Here is a 17,897-nt window from a genome sequence, read left to right as displayed (position 1 = left end):
CCCCTTGGAATTCTGGGTTGAGATCCCAATGCCCGGATGATGCAAAACAGTGTCGCGGGCGGTTCTGGGTACATGTCGTCAGGCCCCTCCCTCCCCCGTCACAGCAACGGCAGACAATAGATTCGCGCCTTTTTATCTGGGTTACCTGGGTTACCTGTGCAGACAACATGGAGCCCGCTCAGCACAGCTGAGCTCACCATCACCATATGTCCTCTGGGTGCCGGCAGACGTGGGACTGCATTGCTACACAGCAGCAGCTGCTAACTGCCTTTTGGCGGTAGACGGTGCAGTAGACTGGTAGCCTTCATCGGCGATCTGGGTGCTGGCAGCCGTGGGGCTTGCCTTTTGGCAGTAAATGGTGTATTACGACTGTTAGCCGGCCTATTACAAGTCGGGTCATCGCACGTTAGCAGAGTCTTCCCTGAGCAGCAGCTCGTGCAATAGGCCTGAAGACCATCGTCATACACCGCCCCGTATTTGCTGCCAAGCACCCAGAAAGATGCCGAGGGCTATCAGTCACGCTGCACCGTCGTCTTAAGATGTAAAAAAATAGATTTGCTCTGTATTCATTTGCTTCCCCCTCCCTCCGTCAAATCAACGGCCTGCTAAACCCAGGGTTTTCAGTTTAATCTTTGGGGGGGACCAGTCTGTGACAGTTGTTTGTGTCTCTCCCTGATGCACAGCCACCGTTCTTTATTTTAATTCCCTGTGCCTGTACGCCATGTCGTCAATCGGCCCCCCTCCCTCCTTCCCCTAGGCCGTCAGATATTACGTTTGCGCCACAGCTCGAGCCGAGAAGCGGTTCGCGCCTTTTCTTTGAATTCTGGGTTGAGATCCCAATGCCCGGATGATGCAAAACAGTGTCGCGGGCGGTTCTGGGTACATGTCGTCAGGCCCCTCCCCCCTCGTCACAGCAACGGCAGACAATAGATTCGCGCCTTTTTACCTGGGTTACCTGTGCAGACAACATACCACGGCAAGCATGAAGCCCGCTCAGCTCAGCTGAGCTCACCGTCACCATATGTCCTCTGGGTGCCGGCAGACGTGGAACTGCATTGCTACACAGCAGCAGCTGCTAACTGCCTTTTGGCGGTAGACGGTGTAGCATGAGTGATAGCCGTGGGGCTGGCAGCCGTAGGGCTGCATTGCACCAGCCCCTTGCAGGCGATGGTATATTATGACTGGTACCCGTCGTCGTCATACTGGTATGGCTGTCAATCATGGCCACCTGGGCAGACATGCTACTGTTTTGATGATGACGGTTACCAGTCGTAATATACTATTTTCTGCCAATTGCCCAATATTGTCTGCTAAGCACCCAGAAGAGGCCGAGGGCGATGCTGGGTGCTGGCGGACGTGGGGCTGGCAGACGTGGGGCTGCATTGCTACACAGCAGCAGCCCCTTGCCTTTTGGCAGATGATGGTATATTATGATTGGTACCCATCGTCATCGTACTGGTATGGCTGTCACTCATGCTGCAGCGTCGGCTGCCACCTTAAGATGTAAAAAATAGATTTGTTCTGTGTTCATTTGCTTCCCCTTCCTCCGTGAAATCAACGGCCTGCTAAGCCCAGGGTTTCCAGTTTAATCTTTGGGGGGACCATTCTGTGTGACAGTTGTTTGTGTTTCTCCCTGTTCCTGTACCTGTACGCCATGTCGTCACTCGGCCCTCCCTCCCTCCCGCCCTCCTTCTCCTGGTCCATCAGATACTACTTTCGCGCCTTTTTTCTGACCAGGCGCCATAGCTAGCACTGGGATCATGGAGCCCGCTCAGATCACCGCGGCAATTATGAGCACTATGAACACCACGCGCATTGTCCTGGAGTATATGCAGAGCCAGAACATGCCAAGGCGAAACCCGGACCAGGCGAGGAGGCGATTGCAGCGCGGCGACGAGAGTGATGAGGAAATTGACATGGACATAGACCTCTCACAAGGCACAGGCCCTAGCAATGTGGAAATCATGGTGTCACTGGGGCAGGTTGATACCGTGGAACGCCGATTCTGGGCCCGGGAAACAAGCACAGACTGGTGGGACCGCATCGTGCTGCAGGTATGGGACGATTCCCAGTGGCTGCGAAACTTTCGCATGCGTAAGGGCACTTTCATGGAACTTTGTGACTTGCTTTCCCCTGCCCTGAAACGCCAGGATACCAAGATGAGAGCAGCCCTCACAGTTGAGAAGCGAGTGGCGATAGCCCTGTGGAAGCTTGCAACGCCAGACAGCTACCGGTCAGTCGGGAATCAATTTGGAGTGGGCAAATCTACGGTGGGGGCTGCTGTGATCCAATTTGCCAGGGCAATGAAAGACCTGGTGATAGCAAGGGTAGTGACTCTGGGCAACGTGCAGTCAATAGTGGATGGTTTTGCTGAAATGGGATTCCCAAACTGTGGCGGGGCCATAGACGGAACCCATATCCCTATCTTGTCACCGGAGCACCAAGCCACCGACTACGTAAACCGCAAGGGGTACTTTTCAATGCTGCTGCAAGCCCTGGTGGATCACAAGGGACGTTTCACCAACATCAACGTGGGATGGCCGGGAAAGGTACATGATGCTCGCGTCTTCAGGAACTCTGCTCTGTTTCGAAAGCTGGAGGAAGGGACTTTCTTCCCGGACCAGAAAGTGACCATTGGGGATGTTGAAATGCCTATCGTGATCCTTGGGGACCCAGCCTACCCCTTAATGCCATGGCTCATGAAGCCGTACACAGGCAGCCTGGACAGGAGTCAGGACCTGTTCAACTACAGGCTGAGCAAGTGCCGAATGGTGGTGGAATGTGCATTTGGACGTTTAAAAGCGCGCTGGCGCAGCTTACTGACTCGCTCAGACCTCAGCGAAAAGAATATCCCCATTGTTATTGCTGCTTGCTGTGCGCTCCACAATATCTGTGAGAGTAAGGGGGAGACCTTTATGGCGGGGTGGGAGGTTGAGGCAACTCGCCTGGCCGCTGATTACGCGCAGCCAGACACCAGGGCGGTTAGAGGAGCACAGCAGGGCGCGGTGCGCATCACAGAAGCTTTGAAAACGAGTTTTGTGACTGGCCAGGCTACTGTGTGAAACTTCTGTTTGTTTCTCCTTGATGAACCCTCCAACCCCCCCCCCCGACCCGGTTCACTCTACTTCCCTGTAAACCAACCACCCCACCCCACCCTCCCCTCCCCTCCCGCTTGCAGAGGCAATAAAGTCATTGTTTTTTCACATTCATGCATTCTTTATTAGTTCCTTACAGAGGTAGGGGGATAATTGCCAAGGTAGCCTGGGATGGGTGGGGGAGGAGGGATGGAAAAGGACACACTGCATTTTAAAAGTTTAACTCTTATTGAAGGCCAGCCTTCTGATGCTTGGGCGATCATCTGGGGTGGAGTGACTGGGTGGACGGAGGCCCCCCCACCGTGTTCTTGGGCGTCTTGGTGAGGAGGCTATGGAACTTGGGGAGGAGGGCTGTTGGTTACACAGGGGCTGTAGCGGCGGTCTCTGCTCCTGCTGCCTTTCCTGCAACTCAACCATACGCTCGAGCATATCACTTTGATGCTCCAGCAGACGGAGCATTGCCTCTTGCCGTCTGTCTGCAAGCTGACGCCACCTATCGTCTTCAGCCCGCCACTTGCTCTGTTCTTCCCGCGATTCAGCCCGCCACCTCTCCTCTCGTTCATATTGGGCTTTTCTCATCTCCGACATTGACTGCCTCCACGCATTCTGCTGTGCTCTATCAGCCTGGGCGGACATCTGCAGCTCCGTGAACATCTCGTCCCTCGTCTTACGTTTTCTCTTTCTAATGTTCACGAGCCTCTGCGAAGGAGAAACATTTGCAGCTGGTGGAGGAGAAGGGAGAGGTGGTTAAAAAAGACACATTTTAGGGAACAATGGGTACACTCTTTCATTACAAGGTCGCATATTTCGGCTTGCAGGCAGCCATCGTAGGCCACAGTGTTTTGGCTTTTTTAACCTTCTTAACATGCGGGAAAGGTTGCAAACAGCAGCGCATTTCCCATATCAAGGATGAATTGGGTTGTCCATTTAAAATGGGGTTTCAATGTAAAAGGAGGGGGCTGCGGTTTCCCGGTTAACATGCGGCACAAACACAAGTAAACCACCCCCCCCACACACACACACACGATTCTCTGGGATGATCACTTCACCCCTCCCCCCCACCGCGTGGTTAACAGCGGGGAACGTTTCTGGTCAGAAGAGCAGGAACGGGCGCCTCTGAATGTCCCCCTTAATAAAATCACCCCATTTCAACCAGGAGAGCTTTCTGGAGATGTCCCTGGAGGATTTCCGCTCCATCCCCATACACGTTAACAGACTTGCTTGCTTTTTTTTTGTAATGTTTACAAATATTTACAAAGTTACACTCACCAGAGGTCTCCTGTGTGCCCTGAGGGTCTTGGGTGAGTTCGGGGGTTACTGGTTCCAGGTCCAGGGTCACAAACATATCCTGGCTGTTGGGGAAACCGGTTTCTCCGCTTCCTTGCTGCTGTGAGCTACCTACAGTACCTCCATCGTCATCTTCCTCGTTCCCCGAACCGTCTTCCCTGTGTGTTTCTCCAGTGAGAGAGTCATAGCACACGGTTGGGGTAGTGGTGGCTGCACCACCTAGGATCGCATGCAGCTCCGCGTAGTAGCGGCAAGTTTGCGGCTCTGCCCCGGACCTTCCGTTTGCTTCTCTGGCTTTGTGGTAGGCTTGCCGTAGCTCCTTAATTTTCACGCGGCACTGCTATGTGTCCCTGTTATGGCCTCGGTCCTTCATGGCCTTGGAGATCTTTTCTAATACTTTTCCATTTCTTTTACTGCTACGGAGTTCAGATATCACTGCTTCATCTCCCCATATGGCGAGCAGATCTCGTACCTCCCGTTCGGTCCATGCTGGAGCTCTTTTGCGATCCTGGGAGGACTCCATGACGGTTACCTGTGCTGATGAGCTCTGCGTGGTCACCTGTGCTCTCCACGCTGGGCAAACAGGAAATGAAATTCAAACCTTTGCGGGTCTTTTCCTGTCTACCTGGTCAGTGCATCTGAGTTGAGAGCGCTGTCCAGAGCGGTCACAATGAAGCACTGTGGGATAGCTCCCGGAGGCCAATAACATCGAATTCCGTCCACACTACCCCAATTCCGACCCGCAAAGGCCGGTTTTATCGCTAATCCCCTCGTCGGAGGTGGTGTAAAGAAACCGGTTTAAAGGGCCCTTTAAGTCGAAAGAAAGGGCCTTGTTGTGTGGACGTGTCCAGGCTTAATTCGGTTTAACGCTGCTAAAGTCGACCTAAACCCGTAGTGTAGACCAGGCCTCAGACCCCGATTTACAATGCAGTGTAGACATGACCAGTTGACAGGGTAGTGGTCTAGGTAGGGTTCAAGAGATGTGGGTTTTATTCCAGGCTCTGCCATGGGCCTATTATGAGATTCTGGGCCAGATACTTCATCTTTTGGTTCTTCCGTTTCCCTATCTCTACAATGTGGATAACAAGACTGACTTCTTTTGTTCAGCACTTTGAGATGTATGGATGAAAAGTGCAATATAAAAGCTAAATGGTATTTTTATTCAGAAAAAAAGCCATCCTCCTCATACTTGTGGGAAAGGAAATATTCCTAAAACAAATGACCCCATAGTTACATTGCTGAAATTTCTCAGCAGCTAGCCATTCTAGCACCGCAGATTGTCCTGTCACTCAACATTGTGAAGAAACGCAAATCGTGGGTCCCTATCCTGCAGTCGGATGCCCAAGAGCTTCAGTGGGATTCCGCAGGGGCCATCATGAATCCTGCTGCAGGACTGGATCTTGGAAGAGCAAATGATCGATACTCTTTTTAAAACGGAAATATTTTCAGGATAACAGTCACTCTTTTGGCTTGACCAGTAGCTTGACTCTCATCATTCCCTTCACTTTATCCTCCCACTCTGTTCCTTTCTTCCTCCTCTACTCCTTTATTTCCCCTTTCTCTTCTCTGTATTTACTTCTTGTCATGATCCCCACTTTCCTCTCCCCCTGCCCACACTTTTCTTTTCCCTCCTTTCCTTTTGATCCTCTCACCACACCTATTCATCTATTTCCCCCCGCAGCAGGAAATATTAAACAAACAGAACAAAACAAAACACTTGGGGTGAAATCCTGGCCCTATTGAAGTCAAAGGCAGTTTCACCCTTGGTATATCATCATCATTGATCGGAGCGTGTGGCTGGTCTGTACATCTATCTGGGCGTTATGGGTGGCTTGGGGTGCTTTGAACTTTTCCCTTCTCTTACACAGACAGATTGAGAGCGCTTAAATAGGATCCAATTTGTTTCCTGGAGTAGAAGTTCAAAGCGACTTTGCTGTCTGCAGAGAACAGTTGAGCAAAACAGTCAGGCTCCAGGCAGAGGCAGGGCCGGCTCCAGGCACCAGCCCAGCAAGCAGGTGCTTGGGGCGGCCAAGGGGAAGGGGCGGCACGTTGGGCTGTTCGGGGCAATTTGGAGGCGGGTCCCTCTCGGAGGGAAGCACCTGCCACCAAATTACCGCTGCCGAAGAAGAAAGCGGCGCGGTGGAGCTGCCACTGAAGTGCCGCCGATCGCAATTGCGATCGCGGCTTTTTTTTTTTTTTTTCCCCCTGCCTCTTGGGGCGGCAAAAACCCTGGAGCCGGTCCTGGGCAGAGGGACGTGGCGTTTGTCTGAATTTTGGCAATCCGAGCAGTGCTGGTAGGAGCAGAAGGTCCTTATGTGAGAGGAAAGGATGCTACTATATGTGCAGCATTTATGTTTATTATATTTCACCTGCAAAGCAGACTTGTGAAAGATCAACTGAAAGCAATTGTAAGGAACCTTTCGAGCTTATTTGGTTGGTTTTAGCACCTGGTCCTGAAAGATGCTCAGAAGCTGTTGCCAGGTACTTCATGCCTCTCAGGACTGGGGCATGTAAGGAGGAGATAGTTGTAAACGATATCTCTGTTGCTTGTGACCGAAAGTTGGTACTGATGTTTGTTTGCTGGCCTAGGCGGAATATGAGTTTAGTGGCCCTTAATCTATATCATAAAAGCAGCCATTAACATTCATACCAACTGGTACCCTTGTTGGGAGGCCTAGCCCAGAGTGGCTCTCCGAAGAGAGGCCAAGGATCAAATAGGCATGGATTCTGGTGGAGAGGAGATGATTTTTAGTTCTGTAAGATCTCCAGGGGAGGGGTTGTCTCTTGTCTGTTTGTAGTATACTCAGCTCCCCATCCCACTAAGACCATTGGGTGTTACCTTTATATAAATGTTTATTGATGATAATGCCTGTGTTTTTACTTCTTCTTGGGATAAATAGAAGTCAGTTTCCTGGGTTGTTTGTGCTAGCAAAAGGCATCATAACAAGTTTACATAATTATTTGTACTGTGGCAGTCCTCACAATGTGTTAGGTGCCTTCCCAACACAAAGCAGGACGCCGTCCTTGCCCCAGGAGCTTACAGTCTAATCAGACAGATAGGTAGAGAAGATGAAATATGAATTCCAGATATTCTTCCTTTGAATAATTATCAGCTGCCCTCAGCTGCCCCTGCCGAGCAATTTACTGGTGTTTCAGTAGAAATGGCTCTTAAGGAGTGGTTTGGGGCGGAGGGTGGGGGGTAGATTTTTGTTTTGCCAATCCCAAGGGTATTTGTGAAATGAAATTAATTGGGTATGAGGATGGGAATCTTATACTCTGAATTGTAACCAGAGAAGAATTTTATGGCCTGATTATGAACCCTGAAAATAGAATAAAATTAGGTTTATATAGCTCCCTTCATACTCCAGTTATTCCGAAGTGCCTTATAACAATAAGTTAGAGAAAGGGTACTACAGAGACCATTATGTTCTCTGAGTAGCGCACAGCCTTGAGCATTAGGAGTATATGTTTATATATTATGGCAATGTAAATAGGGAATTATAATAGAAATACCAATCAAAATTCACCTGCAGCAGCATTGGAATGTGCCACTGTAATTTCTCTGCCGTATTTTGGGTTCCAATATGCCCAGAATAACCAGTGGAGAATTACAGTATGAGTTCTCATCATACACAGAAAAAAATATGTGTTCCCATTGCCTATCATGTATAAGCCTTACTAGACGAGTATTTGAGGAGTTCACTATACATTCTAAAGTAGTATAGAGAAATAAGTACATTCTGCTTTGACCGGATTAGCAGTAGTAATAATACCTAGCTCTTATATAGCAGTGTACGTCTGTAAATATCAAAGTGCTTTACAAAGAAGGTCTGCATCATTATCCCCATTTTACAGTTGGGGAAACTGAGGCACAGAGCGGGAAGGTGATTCAGACCAGTGGCAGAACTGGGAATACAGCTCAGTTATCCAGAGTCCCATGACAGGACCCTCCCCCACTAGAACACACTGTCTCTTAGAAGAGAATTCTGTTCTCTCTTGCTGATGCTGTTAAAATAGCATTCTGAAGCATTCAAGATCTTATTGAAAGACGTTTGTTTGACAGGGTTTTAGGAGGAGGCTCAGGGTTTGCTTCTAATAGCAATAAAGGGGTGGAAAGGAGTTTTTGTAGGTGGCTGGTTGAGCTTCTGTTGAATTGATTATTTTAATGCTGCTGAGATTTAATTGTATTACCGACATGTTAGGGCGCCTAGAGCTTTGGAGAGTGGTGTTTAGTTATTAATTAAGTTGAAATAACTGAATAGTCTCTTCAGCAATCATCTCAGCTTTCTTCTAACAGAGTATGCTTGGTCATTCTCCCCTTCCCCCCCCTAGTTTAATTTGTTTTGCAGAATAGTTTCCAAGTACGGTTAAAATAAATGTAGCAATTTGGCACAATGTTCCCATGCAGTGTATGAGAGACAAATGGCCATGAATCTGACCCCAAGTAGTTAAACTAATGAGATCTGAACTCCAGCAAAGCTTTTCAGCTAATCTTTGGAGGCGTGAATGTATGTTGTTTTAAATTAAAAAAAAACAACCCATGTATTTAGAATGAGATTAAATGTAACAAGTTATCTTTGCCTTAGCCTCAGTGCGTTTAGGCATTTTGGCACAATATAGTCTCTAAATACTGGTGATGTTACATGCTTCTGCCCTTCTTGACAGATGGATGGAGATATTGCAGCAAACGTGATACAGAACTCAGTTACAATTGCAAAGGACTGGATGGCTTAAGGGGATCCATTCCTGAGTAACAGAACCTGTAGGTTACCAGCTAATATCTAGCTTGGGTCAGTAGTACCAAAAAGCCTTTCCAGTCTAAAGGCTGTTTAGTAACATACATGAACTGAATTTGATCCCAGTCCAAATCCCATTGGGCAGGTTGTCCAAATGATGAAAGCCAACCTTCTAATGGGTATTACCGGGCTCCCTTGCTTGCCTATCTCAGCAGAAGGACTAGTTATTGAATGCACACATTAACAAAACTGCCCTCTTAGTGGTCCCTCCAGGGCAGAGTTGAAGTCTCTTTTCTTGAGAATGTGGGCGCATGTATATGTTCTGGAGATAAACAGGAGTTCGCTGCGGGGTTGTGCATCTGGAATAATTCACCTGTAATGGATTCGCATACAGATTTGAAACAATAATAGGCTTATCCACACGCTTGCTGAGAAGCATTTTCCTTGTGGCATATAACGTCCTCAGATTTGTGGGTCCATTTTGGCTGCTCTGCCTTATCAGAGAGGTTTTGACTTCAGTGCTATGAACCCCTTAACTCTGAATTTCTTTCTCTTTGTGGTTCAAGAAATGTAGGTGCAAATTCCCAGTTCTGCCACAGACATTCTGTGTGACCTTGGGCAAGTCTCTTAATCTCTCTGAGCCTCAGTTCTGTCTGTCTCATCTATTTACATTGTAAATGCTTTGCAGAAGGACTGCTGTCACTGTGTTAGTACAGCACCCAGCACAGTGTAGCCTTGATCTCAGCAGGGGCCTCTACTGTAGTAAACCATAAACAATGATTTTGAAAACATTTCAACATGACACCATTATGTCCCCGGGAGGACCCTGAGGGGAGCAGTGTGACAGAGAATGGAAAGCAGGGGCAGGGGAGAGTTGTGTAGGGACAGGGGGTAGGATTCTGCCCTCAATGAGGTCACTAGAAAAACTGCCACTTACTTCACTGGCCTGTGGAAGATAGAGAAAGAAGAAAGTTACGAAATAGTTAATCCCTTCTCCATCCAGACTTGTTCATTCCTTCCACGCAACCCCCTCCCTCCTCAAAACCTCATCTGAAATGCATGTGCTTTGGCAGCTACATAAAATGTAATCTAAAAACTAGGTGATATTGGGGTTTCCTCCTACTCTGTTGAGTAAAATAAAAGAAAAAAAGTGCAGTATCCTGTTAACTTAGATTAGTTTTTGTCACTAAAGAAAAGAGCTACCACATCTGAACAGAATCCAGCTCAAACAGCAACATCATATCCAGTAAATAAACACACACAATGGAAATGCCAACTTAACCATGGTGGTGGCAGCCCTGCAGCGGGAGTTTGGATGTTTTTCCACTCAGTATTGGTCTCAGATCATCAAACCGTGCAAATAGTAATCTCACAGTGATTGCCTTGTGACCCAGCAGAAGAAACCTGGACACAGGTTTTAATGATGCTCAGTGGGCAACTGTGAACTGCTGCCAATTTCCAACAGACTGAAGAGACCTGTAACTTTCAGTGCCACTGGTCATTCTTTTACTGAGCATTCGGTTGAGCTAGTTCAGTGGTAGCACAAGGTAGTGTCTAAATATTGCTTAGAACCAGGCCAGCAAAATATACACCTCTACCCCAATATAACACAACCCGATGTAACACGAATTCGGATATAACGCGGTAAAGCAGTGCTCCGGGGGGACGGGGCTGCACACTTCGGTGGATCAAAGCAAGTTCAATATAAAGCAGTTTCACTTATAACAAGGTACAATTTTTTGGCTCCAGAGGACAGCATTATATCGGAGTAGAGGTGTACGTGGGATTAAATAGAAATAGGTGTGTTTGTGTTGCGGTATTGCCAACTCCATGTATTCAAAAATCGAGTCTAGCCCCTAAGAAAAACGTGATATTGGCATAAAAATGAGATTTTAAAAAATTGGATTGATTGGCCTTCTGGCTTTTTATTTTAATTAATTTGGTTATTTTGGAGATTTTAGGCTGCACATTTGCAAGCCTCTCTGCACCCAGGAGGACTAGAAACTTATTTTTTAAACAAAATATTAAGATTTTTGTGTATTCACATGACTTCAGGGTCTTGGACTTTAACACAAAATATTACAAGGCTCCTGATAAAATTGTGAAAGTTGGCAACCTAATGATATTTTCTGAAACTATCTTCACAGTGCTTAGATGATGTGACAATGAGAATTATAAAAAAGCTTATTATTCAATCAGATGTTTAAGTGCTGTATCCAAAACCTGTTGAAGTTAATGAATTGCAAGAGGTATGTCTAAGGCACTAAATTATTTTGCTCTGTGTGTGTGTGCGCGCGCACACGTGTGCTGTGTCCTCACTACCTTTTGTGTGTGGTAGCCATAAATATTCTTAAAAATGAATTTACAGGAAGGAAAATTCATCAAAATTATGAATTTTAAGCAAAGATTGCAGCATATTTGTGGAAAGCAAATTTCAAATTGTTATATCACAAATACATTGTCTGTTTACAACACAGTTGCTTGTGGACAAGCTACAGAACAAGATCTCTTCACAGAAGTTATTAGGCAAATAATTTTGAATAATCAATTTGAGATAATCCTCGTCTGTTCACAAAAATCTTATGAACAGGAATAGAAGAGAGATTCAGTGAGTATTCAGGAGCTGTCCACAGCAATAATTCCTTTGCTGCTCAGAATTGCTGCTTTGTTAACAAGTGCTGCAAAAGGGACCTGTAAAAAAAAAAAATCCAGCCAGGAAGCATTTTGGCAAAAGGCATTTTGACTTTGAGAAGTTCACTGTTTTTCTGTTAAGATTGTTAGTAATTCTTATGGTACCGAGAGTTTCACTGTAAGCTTGTATGTTGATTTGCTATGCAGATAAGAGAGTCAAAGGCAAATTTAAAAATATGCTAAGTTGCATAATAAGAATTGAGTGGAGACTCTATTGTTCTCCACATTAACACACACAAAGCTCATGTTAAGCAAATAACTTTTTATTTTAACTTTACATCTACCTGTCGCACGACACAGAGCCCACTCATAGCTGCAACCAGCAGCTCTTTGTTCTGATCGGCATTCAGGGCCCCATATTCCTATGTGAAGAATGATCCTTTGAAATCCTTTTGTTTGAAACCCAGCACGGCGCAGCTCCTCTACACAGGAACTAAGGGATGGGGCTAGCTATGGCATTACAGATACCTGCAGTTTTAAGCCAGAATTGTCCTGGGTACTGAGGAACTTTAACAATGGACTTGGCACCATCTGAATTTTGCTGCAAGTTTGACGCAGTTAACAGGAAAACTTTCCAATAACTGCATGTTATTTCTGATTAATAGTGATTTTTAGTTGTACTGCAGGACTAATTGTTTCTATGAACATGGTGGTACAAAACTAATCTTTTGCAAAAGTCATTAAGATGATGATGGTTATATCATATCAGCCCATGAATGGTAATACTGCATAATATGAGCTAATAGGATATGGGTGAAAACCGATAATTACACAATTACAAGAGGTTCTTTGTGTCAGAAGGTTTTCTCCATGCACGGTACCAATTTTCACATGTTTGTAATTCTGTTAAAATAGATGTTAGGTATTTTCACCCATTCTTATTTGTTGAAATCAAGTTTTAAAAAGATTAAATTTGATTCAAACACAATAATTGCATATGACCAAATCCCCGGAGGCCTTAAGTAGGCAGATCTTACGTATTCACTGCAGGATTCAGCCATTGGAATTTGCTTCGACAAGCAGGACTTTGCTTGTGTGCAATATATTGCCCGCTGAAATCAGAGCAGGGTTTCAGGGGAAAGATGGTTATTAAAAGAGCTAGTAAAATGAACAAACTGATTAATGTTCAATCCTATTTAAAGTGGTCTCTGCAATATATAGGCACCGCTGGCCTCACTGTGAGTGGCAAGTGCTCAGTATCTTTGAAAATCAGGCCTCACCTCCATGGGCAGGGCCGGCACAACCCATTAGGCGACCTAGGCAGTCGCCTAGAGCGCTACAATTTGGGGGGCGGCAACCACAGCGGTATTTCAGCGGTGGGACCTTCTGCCGCCTCTGTGAGGGGTGGCATTTCGGGGCGGGACCTTCCGCCGCCTAGGGCGGCAGAAAAGCTGGTGGTGCTCCTGTCCATGGGGCATGGAGGGCTATTCCGTTAATGTATTTCAGTGTATTCTGTGCACTTGGATCAAGGCTGCTTATGTCTGTCTGTTATTTAAAGGGCACTCAAAGGACCACTGAGGTCAATGGAATCTGGACTTCTGATCGGGCCCCAAGCCCAGGAGGGGGTGACCAGGGTTAAGTTGTCATACAAGTGACCCTCCCATTAGCTGCCCTTCTCCCCCAGTTTGCATGACACACAGCTAAGACAGACATCAGGCCTTTTCTCAGCCTCCTTATTCTTACCTGGGTAGAGATGGCAGCTAACAATTCTACCCTCTGTTGGATAATACAAGACAACTATACAAATAGAACTGCTTCATATTAGCTGTGTTTTATTTTGGTCGCTCTTTTAATCTCCCTTTTGCTTTGTTCATTCTTTGAAGGATAATCCCCTCTTAGCAGAGGATTCCAGTCTGGGTGGCAGCAAACGCCTAAGCAAAAGTAATATTGACATTTCGGGAATCATGGAGGATGAGGAGCCAAGGCAACCGTTGCCAAGGAAACAGAGCGACTCATCCACTTATGACTGTGATACTATATCCCAACACCATGCTTTCCTGTCTAGGTAACTAGTCCTTCATTCAGTAAAAGCAATAGGATTGCAATTGAATGTGGAGTATTAATACAGTCAATGTGAGAGTAATGGCATCATTTATATAACCCACGTAATATGTTGCTGCAGACTTAGTTTAAGCCTTTGCAAGCTACTCCAGAAAAATGTAGATATTTAATTTTTGGAGGGTGGGGCATTGTTCTGGACCCACTCAGCTGTATTTTTTAATTCAACTTTTGTTGACTGGTGTGAATTTTGAACGCAGAAACTGAATACAAAAAATCCCAGTTTTTATAATGCACCTCTCACAAGTCAAATCAAATGAAGATTTGGCATTTTTTGGAATTTTTTTTATTGTTATTATTTAGCCCCATCTAACTTTCATTAGAGGCTTTGCATGATTCTCTAGAGAATTAGGAAATTGACTTTTGGTGCTCCCAGCTGTCTACAGACTATTCAAGCTTTTTTGAAAACCTCCATAAATCTTCAATTTAAATGAATAAAAAGTCATCTTTAAAGGAAGCTTACTTAGCTTCCCTAAATCCTAAAAAAGAAACCTTTTAACAATATATCTAGCAGGGGAGGTTCATCATTTCCTTTGTCTGTCTGTCTCTCTGTCTTTACCTACCTAGTTTGACTGCTTGCTCGAGTATCTGTATCCTTTGTGCTTTATTTTTTCTTTCTGTTTGTTCTTTCTTCCTTTGTTTCGTTGGGGGTGATGCCGATAGAGAGAAAAGCCCCATTGTGTGCTCCCAAGTTTCAGTTCTGTGAGAGCTCAGGTACAGTGCAGACTTGCCACAGTGCTGTACACCAGCCTGCCTGTTTTGTCAGTAATAGCTCAAGGTAATTTTATTCTATCTCTTTGGCTGCAGTCAATGCATTCTTTGCTTGGGTTCCTTGATTATTCTGTTTGGTTTTCACATCAATGTGCTGCTGCTCCTTTCTGGATGTCGTGTCCTTACATTTTAAAGTACCTTCCTGCTTCAACAAAACAATGTGTCTTTTTCCATTTGTCTGTGACAGAGAATTTGTCAAGAATTCTAGTCCATCACTTTTAGCTCCCTGTGTAGCAGCAAGAAACTCCCAGGCTATCTAATCTGAACTCTCCATTCAACCCATTGATAATAGAATCTGGCTCAACTGAACTAATTTATCAGGTTTTGGCGTCTGATCTCTCTTGCTTACAAATTGAAACATCAAAATATTGGCACTCTTCTTTTCCTAATACCTATAGAATATATTTGCATGTTAGCTGCAAAATAAATATATTAAAGAAAATCCCCCCCCAAAGTACATTATTTATGTTTTCACAAAAGAAAAAAAAAAGCCCATCTTTTTATTTAAAAAAAAAAAAAACAGGATAAAAATAACAATGTATGCCCGTGTTCTAATGACAAGCATTTGATCTTCAGTTTTTGTTCATCAAAAGCAGACAACGACATTCTACACTCCTAGAGATTTATTAGTTCAGAGAAATATGAAAGGGAACATAATAGAGCTTGAAATGTGAAGATAGAGAATCATTTGATTAGCATTAATAATGTTAAATGACCAAGTAGTTCTGAATGATCTTTTTGCTATAATTTTTGCCTAATCTGATTGATTTAAATAGTAGAACCCAGATATATTTTAGCTAGGATGAAGAGGTGGGTATTGGCAGAAATGTAGTAAAGAGAAGGGTTCTTGTCAGAAATGTATTTCATACTCATGGGGAAAACAAGATAATACAAAAAGCAATACAACAGTCCTCCTTAAACCTTCCATGTTTCAGTTTCTAGGTATTTATAATTGTTTTAAACCGAAAACTATTAAACTTATAAGTACATTTTTGCCTATGCTTAAGCCCCCCCTTCCCCCCCGAACATTTTACATCCCACTCAGATTTCTGACTCTTTAACCACCAGGTTTGCACAAATCTATTGCAAGGTAGCATGGAAATGCACAGATTGAGGATGAAAAATATTCTGAGACGTTTTTTAAAAAATCAGTGTGTTCTCCCAGCATGTGCAGCAATTTAAAAAGTTTCAGTTTTCTACATATCAGTTCCATGTAGGATTATTAACAATAATTGTTGTTTTTTAATTTAGAGATGTTATCCCAGTTTGGATAATGAGATGACTGGGATACCTCCTAAGCATGGAAACTTTCTTGTTCTGTATACTTTAACATGTTTGCCTTGGCTACTTTGTGCTAGCTTCTCTTACCTTGTAGTGTAGCAATGACGCATCATGGGGCCAATAATGCAATTTAGGGATGGAGTGGTAACTCTGCACTGCCCAAACAGAAGATGAGTTTGACTCCTGAATTCATTCTATTCTGCATGACTGTAAACTCGGGGGCACTGTAGGGGTGCTAAACTCTGTCCCTAGTGGTTTGAGTTCAAAGTGTCTTATCTCGTCTCAATGAGAAGATCAGGTACAACATTGATGGGCCCAAGGCAGTACCATTAAGTTCTCAGGTGGGAAAAAAGGCCTGGTCTTTTACTCTGACTGCAGGACTGTGAGCCAGGGACTCCTGACTTCTAATCCTGGCTGAACCTCTGATGTGCTGTGCGGTCTACGGTAAATAATCTGAGGCCTGATTTTCAAAAGTTGATAAGCACCCAGAACTTCATTGGCAGTCAGAATATCCTGCATCTCTTAAAATTAAACTCTTGATTTCTCTGGGCCTGGCACACCACCATTCTGATTTGGGAGCATTTTACACCAGCTGCACAGTCGTGAATAGCGAAGTAAGATGCTTGTCAGTAGAGAATCCATGTTCTCTAAAAAAGGGGATAATGATACTTACCTGCCTCAACTGTTGGTGGTTTGAGGGTTAATGTAAAGTTTGTAAATCACTTCACAATGCAGATTAAAAGCTAGACTGCTGCTTATTATTAAGTAGATAGCTGCAAAGCGGGGGGTGAAAAGTCAGAGAAAGTCTCATGGACATGAAGATCCTTGTAACACCCAAAACTCTCATGTACAATGACAATTTTGAATCAGATTCTTACACAACTTGGGTCCATTACAATTTGCAGCAAACACTTTTTCAGTGAATTCCTGTATGTGGCTTTAATTATTATTTTTTGGGGTGTGTGGGGGAGTAGTCCTGAGTCATGCAATGCCCACACAGCTGTCTTCTATGCCAAGTATTTTAACTGCAGGGAATTACTGATCTTTGACAGTAGCAAATTTACTATGTAGCTGCATCAGAAAATAAAATATTCCAGATGACTGTAACAGAAAGAATGGGAAGCCATTATGGTTAGGGTGTGGTTCTGCTGTATAAGTGTCTCATTATTAAAGCAGAAAATTTGGACCTACAGACTGAGACTGGAGTTTTCTAAGCAGCCCCTTTTTGAAGTAGAGCCTTTGCCCAGCAAGATGGAAAGGGACCCCTGGTTTATTGTTAAGTCAATCCATTTTCCTTGTTCAGTATCCACGCGAGTGTTATGAAGAACGATGCAGACTTTCCTCCTATGAGCAGCTCCAGTCTCTCGGAAGTAAACCTGGGACGGTTTGAATTTGAAGTTTCAGATTTCTTCCTGTTTGGATCACCACTTGGTTTAGTACTGGCCATGAGGAGTACTGTTCTGCCTGGACTGGATGGTAAGTGCTTTTCAAGATTTGAATACTGGCTGCTTAATGGCCAGTATGGGCAAAGAGAGGTACACACTGTTCCATTAAGCAAAATTAGAGATGAGACAGCTAAAGGTCCCGATTCAGCAGGGACATAAATGTAGTGTTGCCAATTTTGGTTGGACGTATTCTTGGAGGTTTCATCACATGACATAATTTTTAATTAAAGATTAATCTTTAATTCCTGGAGACTCCAGGACAATGCTGGAGGCTTGGCAACCTTATGTAAATGCCTTCTTAAGCAGTGACACTTGCACTGTTTTGGTATACAGTATTTGTGCACAATGGTCCAAATCCTGCTCTACTATTTACCAATGTAAATTCAGAGTAATTTTAATGAACCCAGTGCAACTAAGCAGAATATGGCTTTAAAGTGTAACTTGCATAATTTTAGCTTTCCATGGGGAGCAAATTCAGCCCCTAGGATAAGTGGGCTCAAACTGATTGGGCCCAGAAGTATTGAGAAATGGTG

General features: G+C 44.7%; 1 protein-coding gene across 1 annotated transcript in view; it reads left to right on the top strand.

The window, feature by feature from the left end:
• The window catches only part of PITPNM3 (PITPNM family member 3), a 366,258-nt gene that overhangs the window by 301,897 nt on the left and 46,464 nt on the right, over positions 1–17,897 (top strand). The window contains exons 9-10 of the mRNA XM_034752560.1: positions 13,633–13,814; positions 17,223–17,395. Coding sequence (XP_034608451.1) covers positions 13,633–13,814; positions 17,223–17,395 — 355 coding nt within the window. The remainder of the gene's footprint in view (positions 1–13,632; positions 13,815–17,222; positions 17,396–17,897) is intronic.

This window comes from Trachemys scripta, chromosome 18 (assembly GCF_013100865.1).
Source record: "Trachemys scripta elegans isolate TJP31775 chromosome 18, CAS_Tse_1.0, whole genome shotgun sequence".
NCBI classification, from domain to species: domain Eukaryota; kingdom Metazoa; phylum Chordata; order Testudines; family Emydidae; genus Trachemys; species Trachemys scripta.
Note: the sequence above shows the minus strand (reverse complement) of the source record. Positions and strands in the feature narration are given on the sequence as shown.